The sequence below is a fragment of the Xyrauchen texanus genome, chromosome 20 (genome assembly GCF_025860055.1).
Source record: "Xyrauchen texanus isolate HMW12.3.18 chromosome 20, RBS_HiC_50CHRs, whole genome shotgun sequence".
Taxonomy (NCBI): domain Eukaryota; kingdom Metazoa; phylum Chordata; class Actinopteri; order Cypriniformes; family Catostomidae; genus Xyrauchen; species Xyrauchen texanus.
The window spans coordinates 42,801,178-42,825,825 of record NC_068295.1 but is presented as its reverse complement, the minus strand read 5'-3'; the positions used below and the strand labels follow the sequence as shown (position 1 = coordinate 42,825,825).

At 41.3% G+C, this 24,648-nt stretch overlaps 1 protein-coding gene across 2 annotated transcripts in view; it reads left to right on the top strand.

The window, feature by feature from the left end:
- Positions 1 to 24,648, top strand: part of LOC127660858 (slit homolog 1 protein-like) — a 209,817-nt gene that overhangs the window by 94,206 nt on the left and 90,963 nt on the right. For both annotated transcript variants that reach the window (XM_052151304.1, XM_052151303.1), the window contains exons 5-14: positions 7,651 to 7,722; positions 7,816 to 7,887; positions 8,825 to 8,896; positions 12,474 to 12,637; positions 15,159 to 15,306; positions 18,186 to 18,257; positions 18,997 to 19,068; positions 21,851 to 21,922; positions 22,504 to 22,647; positions 23,184 to 23,347. In XM_052151304.1, the coding sequence (XP_052007264.1) occupies positions 7,651 to 7,722; positions 7,816 to 7,887; positions 8,825 to 8,896; positions 12,474 to 12,637; positions 15,159 to 15,306; positions 18,186 to 18,257; positions 18,997 to 19,068; positions 21,851 to 21,922; positions 22,504 to 22,647; positions 23,184 to 23,347 (1,052 nt within the window). The remainder of the gene's footprint in view (positions 1 to 7,650; positions 7,723 to 7,815; positions 7,888 to 8,824; positions 8,897 to 12,473; positions 12,638 to 15,158; positions 15,307 to 18,185; positions 18,258 to 18,996; positions 19,069 to 21,850; positions 21,923 to 22,503; positions 22,648 to 23,183; positions 23,348 to 24,648) is intronic.

The following is a 24,648-nucleotide window of genomic DNA, read 5'->3' as shown; positions in this document are numbered from 1 at the left end:
TGGAATGAAGTCAGCTTTGTTCACAGCAGTTCCAGTGTCCCACTGAGAAGGAGAGCAGAGCAGGTGCTGAAGTGCAAAGTGGCCGTAGGTTGTGCGGGTTGCATTTGGTCTTGATCTTGTAAACGGTCAATAACAGATAACAGGGATATGCTTGAAGGCATGTGTTATTCGTGAAATAGACATGTTAGTATGTTGAAGAAAATAAGTGACGATATAAAATTAAAAGATACTTAAGTGCTATGATGAGTGGCGCCTTGTCGGTGTCCTCGGTGGACTCGCACAGGAAAACTCACTGGTCTTCACACGAGGGCTTCCATTTCCGCTGCCACTTCAGCATTCAGTCAACTATATACGTGATTTTAATAAGTCGTTCAATGGAAAAAAAGCAGGCCACGCCTTAATGCTACTTAGCACAACAAAGTTAGTCACGTGATCAACCGAAAATAAGGGTCATGCGAGGTGCCAAGCGCGGGAACAAACGCAACTTCTGTACACCGCAAATAAATTATGTTGCACTTTAGCAATAAATAATACTCGAAGACAAGTGAAGCACTGTTTACAGACACTAAAACAATGACAGTTTTGCGCACACTGGATAATCAACTCTAAATCTAGCAACGAAGACTATGGGACAAGTCAAAACAATATAGCACACACGCACACGTTTAAGCGACGCAAGTTCAATACAGTAAACAAACAGCACCGATCTAGCAATGAATTCCAATCTGTAACAACATTAAAACAATGAAATAAACACACTTACATACAACTGCAGACTCCTGTAGATAGATCGCTTCTCCTGATGATTGCAACCCGCTCCAAAAAAGTTGGGACAGTCGAGTGTTTACCACTGTGAAACATCACTTATTAAGCATTTGGACACTGAAGACATTCAGAAGACTCTGAAATGGAATTTATAGCATTCATCCATTATGTATATCTTTAGCTGCACAATTGTACGGGGTCTTCATTGCCATATTGTGAGCTTCATAATGCACCACAAATTCTCAATTGGAGACAGGTCAGGACTGCAGGCAGGCCAATCTACCGCCCGTACTCTTTGCTTACACAGCCATGCACTTGAAATCCAGGCAGTATGTGGTTTGAAGTTGTTCTGCTGGAAAATGTAGGGACGTCCCTGGAAAAGACGGTGCTGGGTGGCAGTATATGTTGCTCCAAAATGTGTACATATCTGTCTGAATTCACAGATGTGCGATTTATCCATGCCATGGGCACTGACACACCCCTGGCCCATACAGACACTGGCTTTTGGACTGGATACAGCCTTGATGGCCCTTTTCCTCTTTGGCCTGGATAAATTCTATTCTACTTTCCATCTAAGATGAGATCGAGCCCAGAGAAGTCAGCAGCACTTCTGGACAGTGTTGATGTAGAGATCTGCTTTGCATAGTAAAGTTTTAACTTGCATCTGTGGACGCATTGATGAGTGGTGTTGACTAACAAAGGTTACTTAAGTTATCCCAAGCCCATGTTCATGATATCCATTACAGATAAATGATGTTTTTTAAGACAGCTGAGGGATCAGCGATCACGCACATTCAGAAATAGTTTTCATCTTGCCCTTTACACACCAAGATTTGATCAGATTCCTTGAATCTTTTAATTATATTGTGTACTGTAGAGGGTGAAATGTCCAAAGTCCTTCCAATTTTTCTTTGGGGAACATTGTACTCAAAGTGCTCAATTATTTGCTGAAGCATCTGTTGGCAAATTGACAAGTCTTGAACGATCTTTGCTCTTGAAGGACTAGGCTGTTTTTGGAGGCTCTTTATATTTGGTACAATTGCCTCACCTGTTTAACATCTCCTGTTTCACATCGCTTTGTTATTTCAACTTGTCAAATTGTTATTATATAACTTTTATATGTTATATAACTTTTTTGGAGCATGTTGCAATCATCTGATTTTAAATTACTGTACATTTTAAAAATGGTAAAACATCATATTATGTGTAGTTGTAGTGCTTTCAATATAGCAAAGGGTGAATATAATTTACAAATCACTCCTTTTTATTAGCATTTTTCATTCTGTCCCAAATTTGTCTGAATTGGGGTTGTAATTAAGGGATCTGAATGTCAAAACCTTTGGTTCTACATGTATTAAACACCCTTAATAAAATAATTTTTGGAGATGTCATATTGCCATAGATGTCAAAAGAACAGTGATGCTCCAAGTGTCATCTCAACATCTGAAATAAACCTATTCCTCTGTCTATTGCTAAACTCTCTTTTCATCCTCTCTATGTTGACAGCTGGTTGTGTAAGAAAACCACCCTCATGAATATGTACTACGCTGTCTGAACAGATAGACCCGATTTCATCACACAATTTCACCAAAAAATTTTTGAAAAATAACATACATATATAATTGTTGCTACTGAGCCATTCCAAAAGGTTGCAGCTGACATACTTGAGCTCCCCATCACGAGTCGTGGCAACAGGTGTATGTTAACCTCTATGCTATTCCAGACCAGCGTTCCATAACAGTTGCGAAATGTCTGTTTGAAAACTTCATCTGTGAACATGGCATTCCGGAAATGCTTCACACTGATCAGGGACGTCAGTTTGAGTCTGACCTGGTAAAACATCTGTGTGACCTGCTGGGCATGCAGAAAACACGAACCAGCCCATATCATCCTCAGTGTGATGGCATGATTGAGAGGTTCAACAGGACACTTATTGATCAGTTAGCCAAGACACTTCTTCAGCAGCCTGGTGAATGGGATGATTGCCTCAACCAAGTTGCTTTGGCTTACAATACTAACCCACACTCTACAACAGGTTTCACACCATTCTTTCTCATGCATGGTCATGAAGCCAGGATGCCGGCCAACATGCTGTTACCTAACAACACACCATCTTCGTCGATTACGGGTTCTCCTGCTGACTATGTTGCACAATTGACACAGAAACTTCAGTCTGCTTTCAGTTCTGCTGCATGGAACAGAGATTGGGCCCACAATCAGCAGAAACGACAGTATGACAAGAGTGTTAAGCACACTCCCTATGTTCCTGGAGACCTTGTCTGGTTAAATGACCCCACCAAAGCAAAACAAAAACTCGCTCCTCACTGGAAAGGCCCCTTTGAAATATTAGAGTGCCTTGGATCTGATGTGGATTCTCCTGGAGTGACATACAGGATTCACTACTTCCTGGATCGGTCTGATAAGTCCCAGATTGTCCACTACAACCGTCTCAGACCCTACCATGCTCCTGTGCCAGATCGTGGACATGAGACACCTACATGTGACTCTTTGCAGTCTCAGCTTCCTTGTTTGACTGCATTGTCAGGTGCTTTGCCCTTTACGCCTTCAAAGTTGGCAGCCACAAAGAGCTACACTGTATCTGGCCACCGCAGTACTCCCTCATTAGTCCCTCCTACTGGCCATCCACAACCCCGAACACAGCCCCAATCCCGCTCTCCCCTGACTCAGTCTGGGTCTGCCCCCCCCTTTGGCTCGGTACACCAGTTTGACACTGTCCCCTCTTCTACTCCTCAAGCTCTTGGTTCTTTGCTACGCCCTGGGAAACGTCCAGTTCGACCTCCCAGATTCCTTAAGGACTATGTCCTGGAGTGACACTGTTGCTTTCTTGTTGTTGTTTAAATTTACGTGGTTAGTTGATGGGAAACGGGGACGTTTCTTTTGTGGGAGGGGGAGGAAATGTAAGATTTAGAAGTTCATATTTCATATTTGGAAGTTGTAATGCTCAGAATTTAATATAATTTATATTTGAGTAATTTACTAGGAATGTATTTGCAATGTTTAGTCAGTTAATTATTTACGTGTTTACATATTTAACACGGTCAGGACAGTCTGCTGAATCTGCCTCTCTGATTCTCTCATGTTTACCTCAGTCTAAGTTCTCGCTTCTGATTGGTTAGTTCAGTCACGTGGAATGTCTGAACAAGGAAGTGTTGTAGTTGTGATCGGTGTTCAGTAAAGTACTACTTTGGAAAGTCCTCCGTCTCCATTCTGTTGTTTATTATCATAAGGAGTGATCCACCACCACATACAGAACCCTCACGTTACATATATATATATATATATATATATATATATATATATATATATATATATAAAAAGTATTGTGCAGTGTGACAAACCTATGTGCATTTTTTTGTGGCTGATATTATTACTGGTTTGGGTGAACTTTAAATTATATTTCTAACAAGTTCTAATGAAAGTGTAGAAATTGTTTTCCTGATATCAGAAACAATGGAAAAAACAACTATATCTAGCCTCACAATCCTCCGGACCATGAAAATGGGTGGTTTTGGTGCCCTGATGAGGTCAGTGGGGCAGAGTGCTGCTCTCTATAATGAGGGCCTGAAAACCTGTGTGCCCCCCCATTTGGCACATCTTTTAGAGCCCAGCACTCTAACCAACACAGCTACCCACAATAATTAGTTCTGCCTACTTTAAATCCACTTACAATCTCTAATCTTGAGACATTTCTGGCAGGATTGCAATATTTGGACACAGGCACAAACCTTTAAACCGAGAATGAGCATATTTCAATACAAATGAAACAAGAAATAAAATCCCTCCCATTTGTCTGTGCTGGTCTTTAAATAAATATATTTGTATACTAACCAGTAAATCTACAGAAGAAAGCTCCATTAAAGTGACATTTTAAAGACTCCAATTCAGTAGTTCGTAGTTAATATAATCCTGTATTAAGGATAGTATAAACGTGTGACTCACTGTCAGGGGCCAAGGGCTCGAGGCTCAACACTTGAGCAGAGCTCAAATTCTCCTCCGGACTGGATTAATATTGATGGAATAGATAGGAGGAGATGGGGAGGTGGTGGGATGATGGAAACTCTAAATGCTACATATAGGTAAGCAGCTGTTTATATAATCCTGCTCTGGCTGTGTGATTGGTCAGATTAAATTAAAACGGCTCTTCCCGAACCTTGTAAAAAAACTACATTTAAAGACTCCCAATTACAATAATTACTGTATTGTGTTTGAAAAGTGAAAAGAGAAAGAGAAAAGAAGATACTCTTTGTTTTCTTTCCAGCCCTCTCATTAGTGTGTTCAGAGATATGTAATTAGCCTCTTAAACACAAGCGTGTTATCCACTCAGATTACCCCAAGAGCTTTGTGCTTGGGCCAAGAGATGATTGCTTTAAAGCATGCTAACAGGATTTAGGATGCTGATTTTTAACTGCCTTTTCCCGCTTTTTCGTGTCCATCTCCATAAATTTCGATTTTTTTGATAATCTCCTAGTTAAATTTTTACAGCAGCTCTTTTTTTTATTACACAGTGTCATATTTTAGATGAAGAAAGATGAATAGAAAAAGACTGATTTAACATCTTAGAGCTGTAATACATAAGCCTTGTTCGATATGCCACAACTTTCTTCATATGCTTGTGTAACAGTTAAAAGGACGGGCAAGGAAGAGGCGGGAACCAGCTGAACAGTAAACATAAAGTGTAATAAGAAACAAACACAGACACACATGCAACGCTGCCGAGTGCATCTCTCTCTCCTGAACTGGTGCCTCCGGCTCCCCTTTATCTCGCTCTCCTGCTAATCAGATGATTAGCGGCCACACCCTCCTCCTTGTGACAGCGTGTTTGCACTAAATGTTTGTTTTTTTCCAGATCTGTAGGGAAGAGAATGGAAAATATAGTGCTATATAAAAAACATAAAATTAAGAAAAAGTGAACGTCTAGGTTACGAATGTAACCTCCGTTCCCGGATGGAGGGAACGAGATGTTGTGTCGGAGAAGCGACACTAGGGGTCCAATTTAAATCACGCCATGCGCTGAGCCGTGTACGTGTTCTGCTGACATAGGAGCGGGCAGGTATTTATTACGTGCCAAATGACCGGCTGTATCAGACTGCACGTACCCTTCCCCAATGCCCAAAAAAGTCGTTGGAATCCTTCTGGTTACCCTAGACAGGGGAACAAGGCAACGCTTGCCAATCTGGGAATGGGCCAAGCCTGGCCGGGCCTCTTTTCTCTCTATGTGTCTCGCATAGAGCAATAGACGGCCGGGGCCCTTACATGCATCAAGGGAAGGGGGTCTTACCCAATTTCCTATTCTTTCAGGGAAAAGACCCTGCGAAGACCACACCTACCCGGCAGGGAGGTAAAGTGGTGAATGCATCACATGTGTTTTTAGGCGACACGTGGGAGTGGCGCAGTGGTAGATCCAGCCTCAGCGAGGGGGAGTTGCTACAGCGAGGGGGAGTTGCTACAACGCGGCGACCGGAGGGCAGCCGAAACTTATCCAAGGAAAACGCAGGTCCGCTCGTAAGGGGACCATATCGCCCCTCCAGCCTCTCTTGCAGGAATAAGAGCACTGACTTAACTGCGCACCTCTGTGGGTCTTCAGCCCGGGAAGAACACCAATCTGCGAACAAGCGCCACTTCAGGGCGTAGAGCTGCCTGGTAGAAGGGGCTCTGGCTTGGTTGATCGTGTCTACAATGGTAGGTGGTAGACCAGCTAGATATTTCGCGTCCCGTCCAGGGACCAGACGTGAAGTTTCCTGAGGTCTGGATGCGGATGCCAGAGCGTGCCCTGCCCCTGAGAAAGAAGGGGGAATTTGCCAGGGAGGGTCTGTCGCAAGGAGTACGAGGTCCGAGAACCAGGCCCGGGTGGGCCAATAAGGAGCCACTAGTGTGACTTGTTCCTCGTCCTCCGTGACCAAGGCTCACTGGGGGGAATGCATACTTGCGTAGCCCCGCGGGCCAGCTGTGTGCCAGTGCGTCTGCCCCAAGGGGAGCCTCTGTTCGGGCGTACCAGAGCGGGCAATGGGAGGTCTCTCGGGAGGCAAACAGGTCTACCTGGGCTCTGCCGATTCGTTCCCAAATCAGCTGGACCGACTGGGGGTGAAGCCTCCACTCTCCGCTAGGCAAGCGTTGTTGTGACAGTGCGTCCGCTATCACATTGAGTTTACCGGGGATGTGAGTGGCACGCAGCGACCTGAGACGCTCCTGGCTCCAAAGGAGGAGACGACGGGCGAGTCGTGACATGTGGCGGGAGCGTACACCGCCTTGGTGATTTATGTACGCTACAGCAGTGGTGCTGTCTGGCCTGATTAGGACATGTTTGAGAATCTTCCGCAGGGCAAAGAAAACAGTCATCAACTCTAGGCAATTGTTATGCCAGTGCAGCGGGGCCCCTCTCCAAAGGCCTGCAGCTGTGTGCCCTTTGAACACGGCACCCCAACCCAATCTGGATGCGTCAGGACACCTGCTGCAGGGGCATGCCTGCCCGTTGAAAGCAGAGCACTGTCCAGGGTTTTAGTGTTTTGCGGCAGGCGGGGGTGATTGTCACACAGTGCTTGCCGTGACGCCATGCTCGTCTCTGGACTCGAGTCTGAAGCCAGTGCTGAAGCAGTCTCATATGCATCAACCCCATGGGACCGGGGTGGGGCGCGGCCTTTTTTTATAATCCTAAAATGAATTCTTTAGAAGCCTCCCATGGAAATTTGTGTATTCAGGAACAAATAACTCAAAAATAATATTAGAGTTTTTTATTATGATTTTAATGGATGATGTGTGCACCTGTAATACTGTATAAATGATGTTATTTATGTCAATTCCAAATTACATACATTAAATAAGGAAATGTCATCCACCTTAATATCCTATGATTCTATGTTTTTGCAGAGACTTGAGTGAGAACTTCATCCAGGCGATTCCTCGAAAGGCCTTCCGTGGAGCAACAGACATCAAGAACCTGTAAACAAACCTTAAACTATACTACTGTAAAAGAGACAACACTAACTGAACAATGCATTTTTTGAACAGTTGTTTCACTGTTTATTTTAACAGTCAGTTGGACAAGAATCACATCAGTTGCATTGAGGACGGCGCTTTTCGTGCATTACGTGGACTGGAAGTTCTGTAAGTATCTCACAGACACATGCACACATAACGTAATTAACCCAAAGGGGGAAAACCAGGTACTGGATGGTGATGACAAAAGCAGGCTGGACTGGATAACGGGGCAAAACACAGGACCGAACAGACCGACAGGAACTGGGAAGAACAAAACACTGAAATGGACACCAAACTGGCACTGGTCAGCACACGAGGAGACTAAAGCAGGGAAGGAAATCAAACAGGTTAACAAGCAGGGCAAGTGAGAAAAGTAATGGGCAAACAAGGACATGGGGTATGACGCAAGACTGAGAGAAAGCGGCAATACAAAAACATAAACAAAGCCATGTGCTCTCACAAAACACAAACACCTGAATGGCATGAGCGTACATCGGCAAGACAATAAGGCAATATACACTCATGCCAGCTGACATACAAGACGAGAGAATGTGTAGCAACGCCGAACAATGCAATGCCATACATTCCCACAGTAGACAGAGCCTGACCATACATCGCACAGGCAACAAAAAATGGCAGGACATCTCTGCGATAGATCGGCTACACAAAAACCGAACCTCAGCATAACGTGAACGATTGACGTGAGTGCATGCTGCCAAGATTATATAATTGCAATGCACTCATGCCAACAGACAGAACATGGAGCATGAATGTCTGAATCCAGACACCAACCGAAAACGAACCAGACAGGGAAGTTAGGATCCAGACACCATGCTCTGAACATGAAACATGAGACCAACCGAGGAGTGCAATGCAGGGCATTAACAATTGAAGTTGTGCGCTCCCACAAAGACACAGAAAAATTATGCCACGACCCTGTCACACAAAAAGCCAGGAGTGCCACAAATGCATGTAAACCTTATCCCTGAAAAACATGTTTGCCAAAAATTATGATCAGCATGATTGGTTGTTAATCTTGTCTTTTCTTCTTGATATTTTGCAGAACACTGAACAACAACAACATCAGCAGCATTCCAGTGTCGAGTTTCAACCACATGCCCAAGCTCAGGACCTTGTGAGTAACATAAATAACACGCACACATAAATAACACACACAATTATGTATAGACACACCACCCAAGTCAATCTCAAACATATTGTGTTCAGATTCAGAAATGATAGTTAGATTACATGATATAGAAAATATTATTTTTCTTTTCTTTTTGTAATTTTACTTATTTATTTTGAACAAATTTTTCAGTCTAATTAGACTCATCCCAATCAATTTCAATCACAATACCACAGCTTTGATTCAGGGACTTACTTGACTAGTATCTGCTGTGTTTTATATATATATATATACACTCACCTAAAGGATTATTAGGAACACCTGTTCAATTTCCCATTAATGCAATTATCTAATCAACCAATCACATGGCAGTTGCTTCAATGCATTTAGGGGTGTGGTCCTGGTCAAGACAATCTCCTGAACTCCAAACTGAATGTCAGAATGGGAAAGAAAGGTGATTTAAGCAATTTTGAGCGTGGCATGGTTGTTGGTGCCAGACGGGCCGGTCTGAGTATTTCACAATCTGCTCAGTTACTGGGATTTTCACAGACAACCATTTCTAGGGTTTACAAAGAATGGTGTGAAAAGGAAAAACATCCAGTATGCGGCAGTCCTGTGGGCAAAAATGCCTTGTTGATGCTAGAGGTCAGAGGAGAATGGGCCGACTGATTCAAGCTGATAGAAGAGCAACTTTGCCTGAAATAACCACTCGCTACAACCGAGGTATGCAGCAAAGCATTTGTGAAGCCACAACACGCACAACCTTGAGGTGGATGGGCTACAACAGCAGAAGACCCCACCGGGTACCACTCATCTCCACTACAAATAGGAAAAAGAGGCTACAATTTGCAAGAGCTCACCAAAATTGGACAGTTGAAGACTGGAAAAATGTTGCCTGGTCTGAGTCTCGATTTCTGTTGAGACATTCAGATGGTAGAGTCAGAATTTGGCGTAAACAGAATGAGAACATGGATCCATCATGCCTTGTTACCACTGTGCAGGCTGGTGGTGGTGGTGTAATGGTGTGGGTGATATTTTCTTGGCACACTTTAGGCCCATTAGTGCCAATTGGGCATCGTTTAAATGCCACAGCCTACCTGAGCATTGTTTCTGACCATGTCCATCCCTTTATGGCCACCATGTACCCATCCTCTGATGGCTACTTCCAGCAGGATAATGCACCATGTCACAAAGCTCGAATCATTTCAAATTGGTTTCTTGAACATGACAATGAGTTCACTGTACTAAAATGGCCCCCACAGTCACCAGATCTCAACCCAATAGAGCATTTTTGGGATGTGGTGGAACGGGAGCTTCGTGCCCTGGATGTGCATCCCACAAATCTCCATCAACTGCAAGATGCTATCCTATCAATATGGGCCAACATGTCTAAAGAATGCTTTCAGCACCTTGTTGAATCAATGCCACGTAGAATTAAGGCAGTCCTGAAGGCGAAAGGGGGTCAAACACCATATTAGTATGGTGTTCCTAATAATCCTTTAGGTGAGTGTGTATATATATATATATATATATATATATATATATATATATATATATATATATATATATACACACTGGTGAAACGCGAAAAATTAGAATATCGTGGAAAAGTTCATTAATTTCAGTAATTCAACTTAATAGGTGAAACTAATATATTATATAGACTCATTACAAGCAAAGTAAGATATTTCAAGCCTTTATTTGATATAATTTTTATGATTATGGCTTACAGCTTATGAAAACCCCAAATTCAGAATCTCAGAAAATTTGAATATTACATGAAATCAATAATAAAAAAGGATTTTAAATACAGAAATGTCGGCCCTCTGAAAAGTATAATCATGCATATGTACTCAGTACTTGGTTTGGGCCCCTTTGCATTAATTACTGCCTCAATGCGGCGTGGCATGGATGCTATCAGCCTGTGGCACTGCTGAGGTGTTATGGAAGACCAAGATGCTTCAATAGCGGCCTTCAGCTCTTCTGCATTGTTTGGTCTCATGTCTCTCATCTTTCTCTTGGCAATGCCCCATAGATTCTCTGTGGGGTTCAGGTCAGGCGAGTTTGCTGGCCAATCAAGCACAGTAATACCATGGTCATTGAACCATGTTTTGGTACTTTTGGAAGTGTGGGCAGGTGCCAAGTCCTGCTGGAAAATGAAGTCAGCATCTCCATAAAGCTTGTCTGCTGAAGGAAGCATGAAGTGCTCTAAAATGTCCCAGTAGACGGCTGCGTTGACTCTGGACTTAATAAAGCACAGTGGACCAACACCAGCCGATGACATGGCTCCCCAAACCAACACAGACTGTGGAAACTTCACACTGGACTTCAAGCATCTTGGATTGTGTGCCTCTCCATTCTTCCTCCAGACTCTGGGACTTTGGTTTCCAAATGAGATGCAAAATTTGCTCTCATCAGAAAAGAGGACTTTGGACCACTGAGCAACAGACCAGTTCTTTTTTTCTTTAGCCCAGGTAAGACGTTTGACATTTGAAGCCCATGTCCTGGACCCGTCTGTGTGTGGTGGCTCTTGATGCAGTAACTCCAGCCTCAGTCCACTCCTTGTGAAGCTCCCCCACACATTTGAATGGCCTTTTCCTGACAATCCTCTCCAGGCTACGGTCATCCCTGCTGCTTGTGCACCTTTTTCTTCCACACATTTCCCTTCCACTTAATGTGCTTTGATACAGCACTTTGAGAACATCCAACTTCTTTTGCAATTACCTTTTGAGGCTTTCCCTCCTTGTGGAGGGTGTCAATGATGGTTTTCTGCACAACTGTCAGGTCAGCAGTCTTCCCCATGATTGTGAATTCAACTGAACCAGACTGAGAGACCATTTAAAGGCTCAGGAAACCTTTGCAGGTGCTTTGGATTAATTAGCTGATTAGAGTGTGACACTTTGAGCCTACAATACTGAACCTTTTCACAATATTCTAATTTTCTGAGATTCTGAATTTGGAGTTTTCATAAGCTGTAAGCCATAATCATAAAAATAATATCAAATAAAGGCTTGAAATATCTTACTTTGCTTGTAATGAGTCTATATAATATATTAGTTTCACCTTTTAAGTTGAATTACTGAAATTAATGAACTTTTGCATGATATTCTAATTTTTCGAGTTTCACCTGTGTATATATATATATATATATATATATATATATATATATATATATATAGTATATGATCTTTTATATGGCAACTGTACAGTGGTTAGAGCGACCCATTTTAACTGGCAGTCTTGTACAGATAAACAGCAGAAAACACACACAGGCTCATTCCTTACAGTCTTGGTGGGATGCCATGGGCCACATCAAGCCTGCAGCTTTGCCAGAAACCACTGTCAGTTCACACATACTGCAAATCACCTCAGAAATAAACACATATTGTCTGTGTATATATATACTTGCAGAATGTATTTATGAAATATGTAGAAATTCAGTTTGTGAACCATTTTACCACATGCAATTTCATTCGTATTCTGGTTTATGCTTATCCCTGCAATAAGTGTACTGTAAGTCACTTTCTATAAAAGCATCTGCTAAACAAGATCTTCCTTAGAGTTTTCACTTTTCCATCTTCAGCCGTTTGCATTCCAATAACCTGAACTGTGACTGTCACCTTGCCTGGCTGTCCCAGTGGCTGCGGGAGCGGCCAACCATTGGTCTATTCACCCAATGCATCTCTCCAGCTCCACTTCGAGGACTCAATGTGGCCGAGGTCCAGAAACATGAATTCTCCTGTACAGGTAACTTTAAATCTAAACCTTCAAAACAAATGCCATTGCTATTCTGACTTAAGGGGGGTTACACACCAGACATGACACTCTGGGGGCTGATAAAAATTCTTCTGTGCCACTAAGCATGACTCCCGACTCACGATTTTCCATTAAATTTGAAACCTATTTATTTATTTATTATTAATTTTTTTTAATCGTTGTCAAGGGACATACACTATTGAAATTAACCTAGGCTAAAAAAACACATTTGCTGCTTTTCCACTATCGAGCCACTGAGGGTTTGCTAGTTCTTGCCAGGGCCAATTGTGTTCCCACTGTCACTTCCAGGGCTTCATCATTCCGCCTCAGGGATTTCACAGGGCCAACGATCAATGGTCTTTAGCCCGCTGATTACCCTTGGGCCAAAATAGGGCAACTGGGGGAGTGAGGCGGGGCAAGTCAAAGGTGGAGTTTCGCCAAATTTGCCAAGTTGTTTATCCATTGCACAATAGTACAGGTTTGGGGAAAAAAAATTAATTGCAGTTACAGGACAAAGCGTTGCCCAAAGAAAGAACTTTTCATGGTTAGAAATCATGGATGGTGTGCTGAGATATTGTCCCGCTGTTTTGTGGAGAGACCATTCGGGACACTATGGCAGTTACAGTTGGTGAGTTGTCAATGCTAACTTTTCTTGCTAGCAAGCTAATGTTTACACATGATGTAAACTCGATATTCTGTATAACTAGATAACATGATACCTCAGCTTGAGTTTCCCTCTTGCTTGTGAAATTGGTGGTATGTGTGACATTGGCACAAGGGCGGTGTGTTGAGGGCAGGTTTTAGGGCAATCCTGCAGAGCTATTGACCCAATGGTGGAAACGGAGATCGATTTGGTCTCGCGACTTGAGGTCCGAGGGTATTGGCCCTGGCTGGCCAGTTGATAGCCCTGGCTCACATTGGCCAGATAGTGGAAAGCAGCTATTGTGTATAGGCAATGTTTTAGTAGCAAGTTTACTTTTTTGTAGTTTAAAGGCTTGAATAAAATAGAGAAATTATAGAATAAAGGCTGTCCTTACTAATCTTTTAGTTTGCATAGTTGCACAGTTTTTTCACATACCAAGTATTGTTAGTGTTGTTAAACCCAGCTGCACGTGGAGTGGTGGTGGTGTAGTGGTCCAAGCACATAACTGGTAATCTGGTAATCAGAAGGACGCTGGTACGAGCCCCACAGCCACCACCATTGTGTCCTTGAGCAAGGCACTTAACTCCAGGTTGTTCCAGGGGGATTGTCCCTGTAATAAGTCCCTGTAATAAGGGCTCTGTAAGTCGCTCTGGATAAAAGCGTCTGCCAAAATGCATAAACACCTGCACAGTGATATTGTTGTCAACTGAAAAGATGACTGGGATGACAAGGAGTTCATAAAGGTTGAGCTGAAGGTGGTGATCTTTCATCTAGAAGGAGATATTTTAAAGGCAGGCAAAAATTCGAACTGAGATCATGATGTTTTCAAGCTGGAATAACAGGTACTGAAGAGCTGTGTCACCTGTACAGCAGTGCCAGCAGAAACTGCATGCCTTTCTTATTGAGGCCTGTGAGGTTGTGTATATCAAGAAGTTGAAAGGGTGAAGCTCTAAACCGTGAGGAACGCCACTGATTAGTTGATGTAACTTAGACACTCCTCCCACCTAGTGAAGCATGAAAGATCTGCCTGTGAGGTAAGATTCAACCAGCGAAGTGCAGTTCCAATGATGTCATGTTCAGAGAGAGCGGATTATCGAAGGCAGCATACAGATATAGTAAGATGAGGATAGATGATTTGTAGCAGTAGTTGGCTTGTTGGCACTGGCAAGAATGCAAGGTACTGTAAATGACAAATCGTCAACCGTAAAGACAAGGTTCTTTGCTGTCTGTGTAGCAGAGAGGATTGAGTTGTATGTAAGCCATCTGCATTTGCTACATCTTCTCTACAAATCACACCCTCATTGCAGTGAACGATAAACTCCTTATACTTCAAGGGCAGCTAGACTTTCATCTGTTCTCATTTTGCTTGATCTCTAAGCAGTGTTTTGAACAGGTAAAAACAACCAAGTACTCCTTTGCACACTTTGTGTACTGAGCAACACAGATTCTCACTCACATAGTTCACATCTAGTCTACACAACCAAACCTATCAGATATCAACTGGGCCATTGGCATTCCACTGGGGTCAGCACCTGGGCCACGTCTGTTCTCCTTCTGCAATAAATCACTCAGTAAAGCCATTACATCTCACTGCTTATCCTACCCCTCTTATGCAGATGACTCCCTGCTATTTCTTTCTTTTCAGAATCTCACACTCTGGTTTTTCTGCACATCGCACCACTGCTTACTTAGTCTGTATGACAACCCATCATATAATGGTTAAAAGAGTAGAAACCATCCAGCTGCTCATACCAGTCAAGAACCATCTTCACACTGATCTGGCTGAAGAAAATATTATGTTTTCTTAATAGTTTCATGCATTTCAACTTTTTTATTGATTTATAGACCAAATGTATCTCTTCACTGCAGGTCAGTCTGGAAATCCTGCTGTTCAGTCATGTAGTTTTGCTGCTGGCTCGTGTCCGGCTGTCTGCACCTGCAGTAATAATATCGTAGACTGCAGAGGAAAAGGACTGACTGTGATCCCTGCGAACCTGCCCGATAGCATGGCAGAGATGTGAGTTTGAGCTTTTCAGGTCTCGAATTGACAATATTACACATTTTGTCAAAATAATACTTTTATGATTGTGACGAGGAGGAGGGCGAGACTGTGCACGTTCGGCCCCCAATCAGGCTAATGGGCCCAGGAGAGGGATAAATGCAGCTGAATGCGAGAGAGCCTCACGCAACTGCCCTGTGTGTTATGTTTGTGTCTCTTTGTTTTAGTTCTTTATTAAAAAATATTTTGATAAAATATTTATAAAAATATCACTTTTACTGTTCAGCATTTCCCACCTCCTCCTTGCCCATTTTAAACCCTGTTACCTTGGTGTGGAGGAGTTGCTGCTGGCCGCCTGGATACGGAGGTACGACTTCTCCATGTGGATGGCAGTGGCGAGGACTCCACGACAGTGCATCCCTCCTCATTCCCGGGCTATGGCATCAATGTAACAGGGTTTAAAATGGGCAAGGAGGAGGCAGGAAGCGGCTGAACAGTCAAAGTAATATTTGAATAAGAACTTAAAACAAAAAAAACACAAAACATAAATGCACACACAGCAGCTGCGTGAGGCTCTCTCTCTCTCGAACTGCCGCATCCCGCTGCACTTATCCCTCCTCGGCTGATTAGCCCGATTGGGGCCAGCTGTGCATTAATTCCTAATATAATTCCTAAGATAACCGTGTCTGTAATTCTCATCTTCTTTCCTTTGGGGCAATATTTTTATTGGCCTCATCCACAGACCTTATTGTTAATAATGTTAACACACACACACACACACACACACACACACACACACACACACACACACACACACACACACACACACACACACACACACACACAAAGGATGCACTACTCCCAGACATTTGAGAAGGAACTGAGACCACTTGTGATATCTTGATTATTGTCACATCTATATTCGATTTATTTGAACACATATAAATAGACAGAACTGAACAGTACAGAAGACAAACGCCACAGGAATGTGGTGTCTGGAATCACTGCAATCCAAAGAATGTAAATTGTGTTTCTATATGTCTAGTGTAGCAGTGTACTGCTTTTGAACAAAAATGTAATTCTTTAAGTGTTTAAGTCAAACAATTGCTGGCCTCAGCTTGAAATGCACTAAATGACCCCGACAAATGACTTTCCTGTTTTAAATGAGACTGAACACAACACAGTATTGTAGACTAAACCCGCAGGGTGTGTGTAACACAGTTGAAGGATGGGCAAGGAGGAGGCGAGAACCGGCTTGTCAACATAAATTATATTTTAATGAGAAACTCAAAAACACATAAACAAACACACATGACGGACATGTCCGTAATTCTCTCTCTCTCGAACAATCGTCACCGGCCGCCTTTATCCCTCGCGCGCCTCATCAGGCTGATTGGGGACCGGGCGCGCGATATTCCGACCGGCCCCGCCCCCCTCCGCTCCACAGTGTGCCATTAAACCAGACCCTTGAAAACACAACCAGTCCCACGCAGAAGCTAATGACATTCAAAGGCTCACAGAAAGACTTATTTCAACCTGCCTTTATCAGTTCAACTGAAGTTCTTGAAATTTGTGCCACTACATAATGATTGTATGGAAATACTGATGTCTGCCAGATAATTCCAGCCAGGCCACAAAAGTAATCACACACATGGAAATTAAACTATTGTAGTAAGAATTACTATAATATATATAGTAGTAGTATATACAGTATGTAGTTACACATTGTATATACACTAATAATTACCATATTCAGTCATTTAAAATGGCAAACACTTTAATCAATGTGTTGTATTTGCCTGTTAATTGCCTCTTTACCTTAAACAATCTACAAATATACGGCATATGCCATATACATTATTTTCTTCGAATAATACAAAAATAATGTTTAAAACAAAAGTGTTTCACCACATCTACACTAATCGAAACACTCGTTTTTGGTAGAGGAAAACACTGTTCTCCTGTGAATGAGAGGCATAAACGTAGCTAAATTAATGCATTTTCAAATGAAAACATATTAGTGTGGAAATGGCCTACACCTGTAAACTCTGTAAACTTACACATTGTTTCAACAGAAATTAGCAAACAGTAATTTCTTGACCATGATGTTATTGTGGCTTCAGAAGTCATAATTCTCCTTCCTTTTTCTTGAAAATAAAATCCCATCTGCTGAGATTTCTTAATATATTATGCTTTATTCATGCATCATTCCAGTGAGTAGACCTTGCTTTTTTAATTTTCAATTCATTTAATTACATACTCAATACATGAATTATGATAAATAGCAACTATGAATAATAGGATAATATGAGTCACCAATAATTCAAATTACACCCTACTGTTGTACTGATACAGTAGTTTCTATATCTAAGTTGGAGCTAATGACTTTGTAGTCTCAAGCACTAAAATAGATTGAAAGGGAAGTGGAACCAGAGAAATGTTAACTATTGGCAAATACAAGATTTAATCCAGACACCAATCACTACAGCATTAATTACTTCCTTTAGTTGCTGATCAATCAGTCAGCCATTCCTGAGTGCATAACTGTAGATCATTTTGAATACTACAGTCCATGAGAATTAAAGTCTTCTGTAACAATCTAAACTAACAAGAAAGACTTACAATCACAATTGGTAACTGTTAAACATAAAACAGTTCAAATTCCTGTTAGAAAATTCTAGGTACAGGCATCACACAAGAATAGGGGACCTATAGTAAGAACACACTCAGACACATGCAATACTATGCAAAGGCGTGTTTGATTACAAGTGTTATGAAACAGCTGTTCATGTGACTTTAAAACATAGATAGGACAACAGTTAGAGTAGCAAAATGTTAATGTTAGCATTTGATGTTGTGTGTTTCTTTATTTAACTTTTTCCCGTTTTTCTTTGCAGACGACTGGAACAGAATGGAATCAAGTCAGTCCCTCCTGGAACGTTCTCTCCTTACAAGAAGCTACGTAGAATGTAAGCACGCTCCCACAACTGGTTGTTACAACTTGTTAGAATATGTTTTCAGAATCCAGTTTACTTCTAACCAATTATGCAAGACTATAGCATCGTTAAAATAATGGAACAGTGCAATGGCTGGAAGATTCTGGAATCCACCTGACTGACCTGTCTGCTGTTGGTCTAGATGGCCAAGGTCGATATGGTACACCCAATTGGTCAAGATGGTTACTGCTGGTAGACCACCTTGGACCAGGAAAAAGACAAGCTAACAAATCAGCCTGACCACATTCAGTCAGTGTGACCTGTTCCCAGAGGTCAGGGTAAAATTTGAGCAGCATTAGCCACATTCACTAAACCAGCTGTAAAAACACAGATCTAAACCAGTGTACAAATTCATATTACATTGCCATCTCGTTGGGAAGTATTTTCTCCCTGCCTGGTTTACAGTGCTGTACCATGTGTGGTTTTATGGGTACACCACAGTCTTATTAAAGGCTATAATTCCTGTCGTTTACTAATAGTGTTCACCACAGCAAGGCTTGAGGTTCAAACCTACCCAACTACATACCTACAGCCACATGAGCCAAAAACAGCCCGGACTCTGGATTTCAGATCCTCATGGCTGTTGTCAGAAAGTGCATTTACTGACACTTCTTGAATTTGGTGAAGTGAAGGAAACAGCACTCTGTTAAAGTGTCTCTGGGTTCTCTCTCTCACTCTCTCTCTCTCTCTCTCTCTCTCTCTCTCTCTACAGAGACCTGAGCAACAACCAGATTTCTGAGATTGCTCCTGATGCCTTCCTGGGCCTACGCTCCCTCAATTCACTGTGAGTGTTTCTGTGTGTGGGTTGGAGTGTGGTGGAGTAGGTGTTCGACAGTATTCAGTGGTGCCTAAATGTTTGTGATGTCTTTACATGACTATGACGTATGAATATTAATAAGGTGGATGCCCATTATTTAAAAATATTAATATTCTTGAGACAAGGTAAATATTCCTCATGTGTAGAGTTTTAAAAGATAGGCCTTTGCTGACACACCACGCTGACTTGGTACTGACATGTAATATCAGACCAATCTAGCTTTACGTTTGCTCAAATATTTTTACATAACCCACTGTTTTAATTAATATTTGTGAGTACACCTGTGAGAAACCTAACTTGTCTTCAAGATGTAGCCTATTGATCTGGGGGGTGTATATTTAGACATTATCAAACTATTATTTGTCAAAGTTTAGCATTTTAAAATTGATTTGAAATGTCAGTTTTTGCAGTTAATGTCATAATGCTTGCATTCAAACCTGACCATCGTGTTACAAAGAGAAGACACAAAATTCATATTTTTCTAACATAAACATTTAATAACTCAAAGTAAATGCATAATAATTTCAAGAAAATTAACATCAAGAAACAGAAATGAACTCATTCTGAAATTCTGAAAATTCAATTAGAGTATAAAACAGGAGAATAAGAGTAAACATATTGTAATTTCAAACATTCTATAGTAAAAATGTATTTTGCAAACGATGTGTGTGTGTGTGTTCTGCATTGTGAGTTTGTTATTGTCTCACCTCCTCATTTCTGTATGTGTTTAGCACTGTGACTGATGTATTGTTTTTTTTTTGACAATTGTTTTTAAAAAAGCTCTGCGTTATAGTCTCAACAGTGTGTTTGTGTGAGTGGGTGTATATGTTTTACACTGAGGATGTTATAGTGTCTCACCATGTAATTTCAGTCTGGTTTTTTTCTGCATTGTGGCTGATTTATTGATTGTATTTGACAGATAAAAGAAAATTGCCTTGTTTTTGGTCTTTGCCATTAATTTTCAATTGTCGGCCAATTTTGACTTTGCTTTTTTTGACGACCTCTTAGACTTATTGGGGGGAAAAAAAATATTTGAATGTTCAGATAGCAAATAGAGGAAAAGTCACCAAGGCTTGTATTGCTGAGGTAAAGAAAACCATTTTCATTAAATGAGGAAAATTTAATTCGGTCATAAATTACCAAATACCATAGGTGGGTTAAGTCCTAGCTGGAGTTCTGGCGCACTTGAGCATATACGCACATGTGTTCTCTTCAAAAACCTGTATGTCACTTATAAGTTTACACATTGTCACGATTCCTTGTTGTCTGCCCCGTGTTTCCGTTTCACCCTTCACTGATCACATTCCATGTCATGTTTTCCTTGTTGTCCGCCCCGAGTCTCACTGTCCTTGTAGAAAACTACAATTCCCACAATTCCCGGCCTCCCTCACTGCCTGCACTCATCATTGTTCTCACCTGTGTCTCGTTTAGTCTTTATTGTGTCCTTGTGTATTTAAACCCTGTTTGTTCCTCCATTTCCTTGTCGGTCATTGTGTGCACTGCACATGAATGTTGTTGAAGGTTTATTTTCAATGTTGATGTTCCTATGTTTGCTCCGTTGCCCATCTTGCCGTGTTTCCTAGTTCCGTGTTCCTCCATTGTGTTCGTGTTTCATTTCAGTTTTGTCCCCCCGTGGATCTTTTCATTTGTTCCTGCTTGTTTTGTGTTTGCTCATTTGTTGTCAATAAAAGAACCGCGTTTGGATCCGCACTTCCCGTCTGCCTCTTCCTCACATCATAACACACATATGGACACATAAGCTTACTCTCAATCCCTTAATTGCCACAAGAAAAAAACGGCATTCAACTTTAAGTGACATTTCAGAACACTGCTATCTGCAAACCCCACGAAATAAACAGTTTTTTCTGAATTGCATGTAAAAGGAATCAAAATTCTTGACAGAATGAAATATATATATATATATATATATATATATATATATATATATATATATATATATATATGTAATAAAAGATAAAGAAGCCACAGTGAATTTAAATTATGTTGACACCACAAACTAGCAAGAAACTATGCTTCTAACCACAAGTGGAGAGCTGTGGTTCCAACCGTATAACTCTGCGGTGCTGTTTGGGAATGTATGTTGAAACTCTGATTTCAGGAAACAACCAAATCATTGAACTATGTTGGTATGATGAAACTTGTGACCATAGTTGGCTAATGATGCTTTTTGGAAACGCACCCCTGATCTTCACATTTAGAAATGATTAGCGGTAAAATGTGCAAAATCTTTCATACAATGAAGATTGTCAATAGGAGATTGATTGGCTGTACACTGTAATGTAATGAGTGCTTTGTTCTGTTATTTGTGACTGAAGATAAATACTTTAGCTCATCCAGCACTCTGTTTATACATCTAAATACAAGATTGTTTTTCAGATCTTCTAGCTTTATGATTACCAGCAGGGTTCTAATGTTCACGGAAAACCTGGAAATATAAAAATATAAAAATTATTATTATTTTTAATAATGGAAATTCATGAAATCTTAAAAAGTAATGCAATGCAATAGTCGTAAATAAAAAAAAATTCTAGGTATGCTCAGCATTAAAATATTTCATCATCTATATTTATAATAATTGTTCTTAGATAGTGAAATCTCAAAAAACCCTCATCCTTAATCACAAGCGACTGGAACAATCATGGAAATACATTGGTCAGAATGTTTGGGAACTGGTATGAGGAACATTACGCATGTGTTATTATATTTAATGTGTTTCTGTGATGTTTAGGGTTTTGTACGGGAACAAGATCACTGATCTTCCCAGAGGAGTTTTTGATGGACTCTACGCCCTACAGCTGCTGTAAGTGTGCGAAACATTTCATTGGTCAGATATTGCTCTTTCATAGCTCAGGAGACTTAATTTCTCATTCATGTTTCTTTGAAGTATCGATTCAGATGTTTCTCTTAAAATGCCTTAAGACCATTGTTAAAATATATTTAGTGCACTTATATAAAGTAGCTATACAATTGATGTGAATTTTGGAAGAATGTGATGAGACCTATTTGTTTTCATATTTTGATCTCTGACTTCTGATTACAGATGGTGTCTTGTCAAATCTGAGTACAGTTTAAGACATTTTTGAGACCTCTTTTACAACTCTAGAACAAACATGTGTGAGATTATTGGGACAGAAAAATCTCAGATTTTTTTCTCCATTTCAAATCTCAGTTTGTCCTCCATTTAATCTAATTGGAGTCTAGGAGAAACAAATGAGATGTTAAAGGGTATCATATATAATTTTTCTTTCCGATGGGATGGGAAGTACTTGGCATTACACGCACAACAGGTTCTCATAGTAAAGTGCTAAACGTTGTTTTCAATGTTGTTGTATCCAATGTTGTTGTTTCATTGGTATCACTCTATTTTTCATATGTTTCCAGCCTTTTAAATGCAAACAAGATCCACTGTCTTCGTGCCAACACATTTCAGGACCTGCAGAACCTCTCGCTGCTTTCTTTATATGACAACAAAATCCAAACGTTAGCCAAAGGCACCTTCACCTCATTGCGTGCAATCCAGACACTGTGGGTTCACACACACACACACACACACACACACACACACACACACACACACACACACACACACACACACACACACACACACACACACGTTAGCTATGTAATTGCAAACATAACATAGTCTTCTTTTGTTTTTAAATATAGATCATTATAATTATTCTTTAATAATGTCTGGAAAACATTTAGTAGTTTTAGAATAGAAACATTTTATTTACTGTTAAGAATGGTTTTGTCAGATTTAGCTCACTTCTGGTTCATAAGTTTTAATAATCATGGTGAAATTGACTTATAAAATGTGCTGAAGCTGTCATGTAGCAGACATATGGCATTATCAAATCATTTATTCAGTCATTACACAAGTAATGTTATATATGAAAAATTGTATGAGTTGTAACAAAACTACACCAGCATGGTCAGCAAGATGAAAAATAAGCCTGTCACTCAGATGTGCATGCATGTGTTTAAAGGTGAACACAGTACGAATCTTCAAATGTGATGTCATGAAAAACAGTGTTTTTTGTTGTTTTATATCTCTGCAGTCATTTGGCCCAGAATCCGTTCATCTGTGATTGTAATCTCAAGTGGTTGGCTGATTACCTGCGCTCCAACCCCATAGAGACCAGCGGCGCCCGATGCACGAGTCCGCGCCGCCTCGCCAACAAACGCATCGGCCAGATCAAGAGCAAGAAGTTCCGCTGCTCTGGTAAGCTCTCTCACACATCTAACAGATGCTGGCATCTTAAACTAATTTTAGAATATAACATCAGATTACATACAGTATAACTTCGACGATGAGTTTGATCATAGCAGTGAAGATGCTACCAGTTGCACTTGTTATTTTTAGCACATTAACAAACAGTGTTTCAAATACAAAAGACAGACAGCACATCGCACACATGGTAGCTGGTTTTACGTGGTTTCCACTAGGGTTGTCATGATACCATAATCATATTTTACGATACTATACCAAGCTTAAGTGTCACAATACGTCTCGGGTTACTTAAATGTAACCCCTGTTCCCTGATAAAAGTGGAACGAGATGCTGCGCTGATTTAGCACTTTGGGAACATCTTTAGGAGTGACCTTTTATCAGGGAACAGGGGTTACATTTAAGTAACCCAAGACGTTCCCTATCAAATAGTTACACTTGGATGCTGCGCTGATTTAGCGCTTTGGGAATGAGAATACCCACACCGCCGCACTGTGGGTGTCTGGACCCCTTACGGTTGTGTAGTTGTGCTCACAAGAGCGCGAGAGGTCTCAGACATGAGCTTGTGATGTTGACTCAAGGACGTGAGAGCCCAGAGTGGCATGAGCATCCAAACTATAGAATCTTATGAATGTATGCGAGAGGACCAGCCCGCCACATTACAAACATGTTGCAGAGGGACAAACATGTAAACGGAGGGGAGCAGAAGGCTTCGAGAGTGACCAGATGTACGATCGAGAAAGGAACCTTAGGCAGGTAGTAAGGATGAGGGTGCAAAATTGCTTTAGCCATTCCTGGGGCAAAATCTAAGCAGGCTGGCAAGACAGACAGAGCCTGTAGATCCCCAATTCTTTTTAGAGAACTAATTGCCACAAGAAAAACCATCTTCAGAGTCAGAAGTTTATCAGACGCTGACTCTAGAGGTTCAAAGGGGGTCTCAACCAGACCCTCAAGGACTATTGCTAAGTCCCATGAAGGGATCCTGGTCCTAGAAGGAGGTCTCAACTGCATGGCTCCACGAATGCAGAGGATGTCTCCCCAATGGCATCCCATCAATCAGGGCATGGCAAGCTGATAGAGCAGCCACGTAAACCCTGAGTGTGGCGGGGCATGTGCTTGCTGATAATTTTTCCTGCAGAAAGTCCAGAACTGAAGCAATCTGGCAGTTAACTGGATCTGCATTATGTGCACTGCAACATCTTTCAAAAACACCCCATTTATTGGTGTAACTTCTTCTAGTAGAGGGAGCCCTAGCACATAGAGTGGTCTCGATAACTCCAGGTGAAAGCCCAGTG